At 34.8% G+C, this 9803-nt stretch overlaps 1 protein-coding gene across 2 annotated transcripts in view; it reads right to left on the bottom strand.

Moving 5' to 3' along the window:
• The window catches only part of LOC106786178 (BMP-binding endothelial regulator protein), a 16921-nt gene continuing 7118 nt past the window's right edge, over positions 1 to 9803 (bottom strand). For both annotated transcript variants that reach the window (XM_014747288.1, XM_014747289.1), the window contains exons 3-12: positions 8157 to 8451; positions 6013 to 6098; positions 4324 to 4423; positions 3479 to 3655; positions 3193 to 3375; positions 2830 to 3089; positions 2532 to 2691; positions 2256 to 2443; positions 1778 to 2172; positions 1 to 1645 (exon numbers count right to left, since the gene is read on the bottom strand). In XM_014747288.1, the coding sequence (XP_014602774.1) occupies positions 1390 to 1645; positions 1778 to 2172; positions 2256 to 2443; positions 2532 to 2691; positions 2830 to 3089; positions 3193 to 3375; positions 3479 to 3655; positions 4324 to 4423; positions 6013 to 6098; positions 8157 to 8262 (1911 nt within the window). In that variant the 5' untranslated portion in view covers positions 8263 to 8451 and the 3' untranslated portion in view covers positions 1 to 1389. The remainder of the gene's footprint in view (positions 1646 to 1777; positions 2173 to 2255; positions 2444 to 2531; positions 2692 to 2829; positions 3090 to 3192; positions 3376 to 3478; positions 3656 to 4323; positions 4424 to 6012; positions 6099 to 8156; positions 8452 to 9803) is intronic.

The following is a 9803-nucleotide window of genomic DNA, read 5'->3' as shown; positions in this document are numbered from 1 at the left end:
TTATACTCGCGAGCATCGAAAGAAAAGAGCACGAAAAAAAGAATGAAATGGAAAGAATTACAAATAAAACTAGAAATGAAAAGAGAAAGAGAGAGAGAGAGAGAGAGAGAAAAAGAGAAATAGAAATCGCGTCTTTATCCTTTCGTTACGGCATGCTTCGGCGCGAGTATCGTTTTACATAAATTCGCTCATACATATTTATCGTCGCATGGTATAGGACCCCTATACGGGTTACGCTGGTAACGAAAGGATTAATTTGAAAATAATGACAAAATTCGATCGATGCGCGTCCGAATGTTATTATTGAATTGGGGATGTATTTATGTATGTATGTATGTATGTATGTACGTATGTACGTATATATATAATATGTATGCTTATGTACATGCTATGCCGCGAGCCTGCTCATCGGCCGAAATACTGCACGGTGCTCTGTAACATTAAAAAGAAAGAAAAAACAGAAATAGAATAAATCGCCGCTAAAAAGAAAGACAGAAAGAAAGAAAGAAAGAGAGAGAGAGAGAGATATATATAAAATCCTCGTCGTGTATATTTGCGTGTGTCTGTGTGTTATTGCATTGCCTAAAACGTTTGTTAATCAAACTGATTATCTTATATAAAATTCATCGAACTTCATTTCATCTCGATTAAGGGGTCTAACAATATAAGTAAGAATGACTTATCAAGGCCACTCATTAGAACGTTACACGAGATCTTTAATATTCTCGAGGAGTCATGGATAAACGTAGTCCTATGGTCTACCCATGCCGAGTTTGAGTATTTTATTGATGTCTTAGATATTTTATTATATATGTGGATGCATATATATAAGTTTTTTCTTTTTTTTTTTTTTTTTTTTTAAATTGTTAATAATTACTCTTATCAGCATGGAACCATTGTTGATAATTTGCTAAATAGAAAGGAGAAGCTCGTTCACCATCAATGCATATCTCGACGTTTAAATGCTGACTAGTAGATATTTCGTCGTTCTAGCACATAATCGTTAAAGATTGCGCTATTTTATAGACGAATTAGGTTTAGCGCTGTCAAAAAGTTAACGGACAAGAAAAAATGAGAAAGATTGAGAGAATAGAAAATGAGAGGAAGAACGTGTGAACGTAACAATGAAAAAATAAAAAAGAAAAGAATGATATCAACAGGTGATACAAAAGAAAACACGCACGGAAAGGGGAGAAGAGAACGCGTATGGTGCAACGTTCTTTGAATGCAAACGTTGAAAAAAGAAAATAGAAGAAGAAAAAAAATCTAAATAAAAAGAAAAAAGAAAATATGCACGTGTTATCGTCCATCGACTTTTTTCTTTCGCAATCAAAAGAAGAAAAAAAAAATAGAAAAAGAAAAATAGAAGGGACAAAACGTTCGCATTATTTAATGCAAACGTTTGCTCGAAGGCCCAGGTTTGTTCGATTGATCCCAAACGGTACGACATCTCGTAGATTTTCTCCAATGTGGCAATTGAATTCCCAATCTTTTGCACTCGTGAACGTAAGCCATGAAAGACTCGCAATAGCAGTGCTCGGTCGGGCACTCGCACATATCCTGAAGACATGCTTTGTAGTACATCGTTGGATTGACTTTCTTGTGGCAGGGATCAAAGATCTGCGACCTCAGGCGATTGCACAATCTGTATGTAAGCAGAACGTTACTTAGACGTTTATGTTCGCTAGAATATCATATATATCTATATATATATATAATAGTTTATATAATAAACATTCCGTTTCTAGATAGAATAATCATTTTATTAGATCTTTACCTATGATCCTTCCTCCCCCTGCAACGTCTCTCCCTTTCAGGATTTAAAGTGCGTGTAGGCGTGCACTTCTTCTTAGCACCAACGGCCCAAGATTGGCCGAATGGTTGAGGATCTTGTAAGAGTCTGCCGCGTCTACTCATGAAATCATCTTTCGGTAAGGAATTAAAGTTTCCACATAATCCGCACAATTTACCACGGTACGATGTAGACGCTGAGATCTCAAGAAAACTAATACCATCCCAAAGTACTTTGATACCGATCGGTGTATTAACGATTATGCTGTCGGCCGTTCTGTTAACGTCAAGTTTGTTCGGCACACTGTAAGGTACGTCGACCCTCTTACCATTCACTTTTACCTTCATCTTTTGACCCAGATTCACCTTCAGATCGCCAATCTGTAAGAGGTGAATTAGTAGATAAAAGGAGAAGAAAAATAAATCACTTGTTTTTCTATTACGTAATACATCAAGTATAATACCTTCATGGCAATAGTTTTTGTCCATGCCGAAGATCTCGTCATGCCGGCATCGTTCGTCACGCGTATGCTAAACGTATGTCCGACGCAGTCGCTAGCCAACTGATACTTGCACGCGCCTTTGAAGCTGAAGAATTTGCCGTCGAAGGTGCGGTAATGGGGGTCACCGAAGACAGTGCATACACCATCACCTGATTGAAAAAAAAATACTTTTACACTGTTTCCTTGTTGAACAATTTCATTTTCTCGGCGTTATTCATTTTTAACAAGAATATTTACCTTCAACGCAACGAGGACAACATTGGTCTTTGGGGTGCTCCAATTTTGAATTTGGTGGACATGGTAAATTCAATGATGGACACATCGGCATTGCGCATCGTACCTTACCCTGCATGCAAGCGCATGCCTTACAGGAATCAAGCTTCCAAGTTTCGCCATCCTGCCTAGGTCAAAAATAAACATTTAAACTCGATTGCATTAACGTTAAGATTCTAGTTTTCTTTTTCTTTTTTTTTTTTTTTCGTTTCATTACCCCATAATAGATTAAAGAACATATTTATAGAGATAGAATACTCGCCCCATAAGTTCTGCCACCGTATGTGCAAGAAGCCCGGCTTTCCTCGACCAAAGGACACTGCGGACAACAACGACCTGGTAATGTTATCTGATGCTCCCTTGTGCATTCCAATATCGGACATGTTTCCCTTACGCACGATATCACGGAGTTCGTACAAATGCAACGGGTACATTCATCAAGATAAAATTGTGAACCAGAATTGTGAACTGTCGTACCCAAAATGCAACCACCCTTAGGGGGTGGCAAAAATTCTGTAATACCTGTCGATAATAATAATTTAATTGAACAGTGAAAAAACATAATTATGTTTCAACGATTAATAATCATTGTTTTATTATTATTTTTTTTTAATTTTTTACAAACCTTTGCAGCGAGGACAACAATCCCCGGGATCGTGATAGATTCTCGAAGCTGGACAATGAAGAACAGGACAAGCATGTTTGGAACAATTCAATTTACTCGAATTACATTTACAGGTTACGCAAGGATCCTCGATTGTGGTGAAAGATCTCTCATCGGTTACTTTTTGACCGTTAACGATACATCCTATAAAAAATCATGAAAAAAAAAAAAAAAGAGAAAATGAAGACAGGTTTGAAAAAAAAAATATCTAATATAAATAATTTCTCTATTTGATTTAATCGCGTACCTGGACAAACGGCACAACATTCCCCAGGCAAAACTGGCATTGGTTTCGGACAAGGCGTGTAACATCGTTGCCTAGATTCGGTGATAACCCCAGCTCTGCACATGAAGATCTTGCAAGGGTCATTTCTATCGTTCCACTTTTCGCCGGATTCGTGATAAATTCCGTTTCGAAGGCAGCCTGTAATCGCATCATTTAACGTGTGAATAAAAAAATGAAAAAAAAAAAAGAAGAAGACAAAAACAAAACAAAACAAGAAAAAGGAATAAGAACGACAAGTAATTTGAAATGAAATGTACTTCCTGAGGAATGTTTTAAATCGTGTCAAAGTTGAAAACAAAATGAAATATAACACACAAATTATAATGGGACAAGGAATATTATTATATATGATGGTTTCTCTTGGGTATTTTTCCAGAATTATTATACTCGTGAGTTTTGTCATCTTATTTAGAGAAAGAGAAAGAGAGAGAGAGACGTTCGACAACGGGACTTACGTCACAATTAACATAATTAATAGAGATTGATAAGGGGACGGAGAGCATCTGTCAGGGAGTTTTAGCGTAAACAGTTCCTCGAGTTTATCGCGGTGTCGACGAACAGAAGCGTCTTTGTGCCTTAAAACAATGCTTCCCGTTCCTCCTCTCATTCCCTTCTTCTTATTCTTCTCTCTCTCTTTTTTCTTTTTTCTTTTTTTTTTTATTTCCCTTACTCTTTCACACTCTCTCTCTTCCTCGTAATATAAAAAATATAAAAAAAAAAAAAAACAAAGAAATATTTTGGACAGTGTCGCTAATTTGAGCTAGCCTGTTAGCAAGTTGATTAGGTTCATTAGCGTTATAACGTACCTTTGCACATACGGCAACATTGGTTTTCTTGAACTTCCAATGGGGTATAGCAACCATCGATATTCGGACATTGTTGTTTCTGACACTCCACGAATCCGTTCTAAAAAATAATAAACAGAATGAAAAAGGGAATTATGAGGACAACGAGAAAATCTTTAGGTTTACAAATTAGTGTCCAATACGAGCAGATAACAAACAGTGTTCATAAAAAAAAAGGAAGAAGATAATAATAATAATAAACGAAACAATTATTAATTTATTAATAGAGAACGATAGAAAATAACGTTTAACCATTACTTTTGCAGCTAAAAATTATATTGGAATTTTGTGTTTCTACTCTTTTTAGATTTTTCTTATTTTTCTTATTTATTTATTTGTTTTTTTTAAAGGAAAAAGTAAAAAATATGAACGAAGAAACGCAGAGATGGTCGAGTCAATGAACGAAAGGAGGAGATAAAGTAGGAGAACAACTCGTTGTTGGCGTCTGCGTTGAGTCTCGCACGAGAAATCTCTCTCTCTCTCTCTCTCTCTTTCTTTTTCTCTTTTTCTCTTCTCGTGAGAGTTCTCCACCATCGTAAGATCGAGAGCATAAAATATCTATCGTCGGACCGGGTGGTCCAAGTGGAAATTCTTTTGCTCTGACCTACCGAACCAGGCCAACTCTTCTTTAACCTCTTTTAAAACGTAAGCCCGTTAATACGTAAACGTCGCATGAGCGAATTCACGCGAAGAAAACACTCCTTCGAATTATTTTATTATGTTTACGTTCGCGTTAAATAAAGATGGAAAAAATAATAATAATAATAATAATGACAGTAACGTAAAATAACGGATGAGTAAAAAAAGAAACCCGTTTTATAGTGTTTAGTTTAGTTTAGTTTAATTTAATTTAATTTAGTTTAGTTTAGTTTTGCTATAAGAGAAAAGAGAAAGAGAAAAAGATAACAACGTAATCTGCGAATTGGACTATGAAAACGGGCTACGTGCTTTAACGAGACGTCTTCTTATCCGTCTCGTCGTCGTCATGAAACTGTTAAATGCTGATATTAGACCACTACCAACCAACCAACCAATCAACCATGTGTGGGGGAGGATTTATCTCTTTTAAAATAGAAAAAAAAAAAGAAAAAGGAAAAGAAAAACGATAGCAAAATTTATTTTATCGTTAAAACGATCGATCGAACGATCTTGAAAATCTAATTAAAGTTTACGTTAACCCCACTATGGGTAATTAAAATCACGTCGCTTAAAACGAATTAAAATGAAGAAATATAAAAAGAAAAAAAAAAAAAAAAGAGACAAAGAATGTCATAAAAATTCAAGAACCACCGAGGCGAGTGCATTAATAAAATTACAATTCCTAATGCGATTAACGATTCAATGACATTCTATTTTTTTCTTGCGGCTATTTTTCTTTTTCTTTTTTTTAACAACAGACAGACTTTGAAAACTTAAGTATCGGATTGGCTAATAACGTCGTGAGCTTTTTTTTGCTTGTTCATAATCGTGAAAAATAATGGTATTAGTTTTTTTTCTTTTTCTTTTTAATTCCAAAACGTTCAATATCTTGTATTCGTGTAAAATAACACGCACAGTGGAATATATTTTTTACCGACGTATACCTTTTCTTTTTTTTTTTTTAAGAATATTCGATAGAATATTTTTTTTAATATTAATCAATGTACTAACCTTACAAATGCAACTGAAACACCTGGTATTTGGGATTTTGTCGACGGTGAAATCTTCCCCTTCGATGTCACACGTCTCCCTACTTCCTGCGTGAAAAGAAATCGATCGATACGTTATAAATCGTTGAAAATTATGAGTAAAAGTAATAGAACGAGAAAGAGGACGAGGAAGGAAGGAAGGAAGTTAATATTATGAACGTAGTAATCAATTTGCCGTAAGGATCCTTGCGACATCAATAAATAATTGTGCACGATACAAAGCATTCCTATGAGATCGACCTTCGCATTCTGGAGTCTTCTTTCGTTCGATTTCTTCCGTACCAACGCGTCTCGTACGTGCTTCGTACATATACATATATAAGTGAATAAGTACATACTATACGTTAGACGATTTTCTAATCGATTGACAAGCAATTTTGTACGTCGATCACGATATCGACGATAAAAAAGAAAAAAAATAATCAATTCGAATAGAAGAACGATATCACAATAAATCAATAGATTGCATTTCCTCTAAGTATTTAATATTCTATTTTTATCAATTATACGAGAATATCGTGCGATATTAGAAAATTTTAATAGAATTCGATTATATGTTTTCCCTAAATATCGAAGAGGAAAAAAATTGTCACGCGTGATTTAACTTTTAAATTTGCCGCCCCGACGACTACGCATCGATATATCGAAAATGGCCGCCCACGCGGGGCGCCATCTTTTCAAATTTCAAACGCCCGCCGTTAGCGTCATATTTTTTCCAATGAAATTGTCTATTTATTATATATCTCGTTTATTTAATAATATCAATTAATAACAATTAATATTTAGATCTATATTTGATTTTTGAATTTAAATAAAAATTCTTGCGGTTAATGTTATTTAAAAAAAAAAAAAAAACAAAGTTCGAAGGAATGCGTGCGAGAAAGGACGCAGCGTTGGCGTTCCGCGACCGTTTTCTTAACATTCTCTTTCACTTCTACCTGACACCTAGTGTCTCCATCTTTTTCTTTTTTTTTTATAATTCTATCTCTTTTCTCTTCTACGATTTTATTAATCATTAAATAAAAATATATAAACGTTCTATTCATTTTTCCTTTTTTTTTTGGTCGCGTCTTGTAGAAGAAAAAATAATTCCCGTGTAAAATTTCTAAAAAAAAAAAAAAAAGTTCTTTTATTTCGCCAAATAAAAACGTACGACACGACGTTAAATGCAAAAAACGTTTGAATGATGATACGTGCAAATGAAATACGAATAAAAAGAATTTCTCACGATTAGTTGAATCTACAAAAGAGACGCGATACGTACGTTCGGTTGTTCCGCGTTTACACAACGCTTCGAAGATTTCTCAGGAAGCTTCTGTTGAACGCATACAGAATTTCTCTCTCTCTCTCTCTCTCTCTCTTTCTCTATTTCTCTTTCTCTCTAGAAATAGTCTCTCGTGTATGAGGTTAACGTCGTAAATCGAAGTTTACGCGGGATACAAGCACGGAGACCAACTTTGTCGTTGGCTTTTGCCATTTCCCGTGCACCGTTCGCGGAACCGCCGGTTAACCGGCCATAAAGTTACTTTTACTTTCGCGTCAGTGGAAGAAGAAGAAGAAGAAGAAGACACGAATACCGATTTGTGTTGGTGGTCTTTACGATTCTTGAAATAAAGAAATAAAGAAAGAGAGAGAGAGAGATAAATTCAAAAGATTCGTCATGGGTATCGCGAATTCATCGAAACAAAGCGCCCCAGATGAGTTTTCTTTCCCTTACTCTCTCTCTCTCTCCCTTTCTTTCTTTCTTTCTGTATCATTTTCTTTTTCGAATCATCGTCGGACCATGATTCGACTCGACTTGGCGCAAATAGACCGAGAGATAATGGAGATAGTCCAAGAATAGAACGTTTAAAAGTCACAAATGGAGCGTGACGCGCCTGAACTACGCTAGGACGCGAGATCTATGAGAAAAAGATAGAGAAACAGGGAGGCAGGCAGGCAGGCAGGCAGACAGACAGACAGACAAAAAGAGAAAAAGATATCAAGAATGAAGGAGTGAGATAGATAGATAGAAAGAGAGAGAAAAAGGGAGACTATTCGAATGCACTTTTCAATTTAAAATTCAACAGATGCATAATATATTCTAAGCTCATCTCCATTTCGCACCTTTGATAGTTTCCGATGCGCTATCGCAACGACGTGCCGTTGATAGGAAGGCCAGGGCCAAAGCCAACGCCAATGGTGCCGATGAGGTCACTGATACCAACTCCATTTTCCTTATTTTTCTTTTTTTTCTTGTTTTTTTTTTTTTTTATATAAGACAGGTAAGTAAATGCTTTTTCTAATCGTTCACTTCTTGTTTTGTTTTTTTCGTCGGAAAATTTGCTTAAATCTTCCTTCAATTGCTTTTTTCTTTATCTTATATCGTTGGTTCAGGATCGAAGAAGGTTCAGGATAATTTCTGAAAATGAAAAACAAAATTCGTGGCGTTAGTAAAATTTTTGGATCGATTGGAAAGAAATTAAAAAAAAAAAGAAACACGAAGAGAAGGATAAGGAATGATATCTTGTGAACCTGAAAATCAAATATAAATAAAACAATTCAAAAAGGGAAGAAGAGAAGAGAAAAAGGTAAGATTAGAATGAGAAAAAGATTTGGTTTCTGCGATACGTGTTTTTCACGTATGTCGATTTTATGCGATGATCAGATTTAAACACTTTTATTGCATGTTATTACGTTTCTTAAAATATACATCGGTATATATATATATATATATTAGTGCATTCTTTCAAAGATTTTTTGAGAAATGTGATGTGTGCGGTTTATTTTTTAATATATTTTTACACTCTCGAAAAATAGCAGTACAACGTGGTGCTTCCCTATTGCATATCTTTAATGTCAAAGGATTGTAAAGAAAAATATAAATAGCCGAATGCCATTGATATTTTTATCGAATTCTAAGGAATGACACACACGGTGTGTTGCCAAAGAGTGGAAATCTTTCAAATTTATGATAGAATTTCTTGAAAAATCCATACGATATATGTATGTGTGTGTGGTTAATCGTTTGCGCAAATTCAATCTAACGAAAGTAAAATAAAAGAAAAGAGAAAGAAAAAAGTTAATACAAATATTTCCATGTACAATAATATCTTCCTGTAAACATATTAAAAAGAAAAAAGAAGAGAAAGAAAAGGCTGAAAAAAAAGAAAAAAAAAACAAGAAAAATTATAATAAAAATGTCGAGGAAGGAAAGAAGGAAAAAAAAAGGGAGAGAGAGAGAGAGAGAGACGTTCACAAATCTCGAAGTAAAATCAGAGTCACGTTAGATCTACGTGTCGAATACCAAAGAGGAGGATTCATTTAAATGTTCCTCCATGATCGTTCTCCGTTGCAGGTGTTTTGGCGCGAGAGTGCACGTGCACACTCGAGAAGAAGAAGAAGAAGAAGAAGAATAAGAAGAATAAGAAGAAGCAGAGACCCTTTCGCGCAAGCCCTTCTTCTTCTCTTTGAGTGCGGCTCAAGTTATTTATCTTTTTATTTTATTGTTCCTTTTTTTTTTTGTTTTTTTTTGTTTTCTATAACATAAGAAAAATATCCAATGTTACTTTATTCTAACTCGCGTATCTATATACACAAACAGAAACACATACACACACATAGAAATATATGAAAATACAGGTATGTATACAACAAACAAGTGTACGTTCGTATATTATGCGTAAACGTAGACATACGTTCAATTTTAAGAGTGTACTTTAATTTAATATAAGTTTCATGAAAATCTATTCACTTTTAGTATAAAAAATATTG

Source organism: Polistes canadensis, unplaced genomic scaffold (genome assembly GCF_001313835.1).
Source record: "Polistes canadensis isolate GaletaPanama2010 unplaced genomic scaffold, ASM131383v1 scaffold_67, whole genome shotgun sequence".
NCBI lineage: Eukaryota > Metazoa > Arthropoda > Insecta > Hymenoptera > Vespidae > Polistes > Polistes canadensis.
Note: the sequence above shows the minus strand (reverse complement) of the source record. Positions and strands in the feature narration are given on the sequence as shown.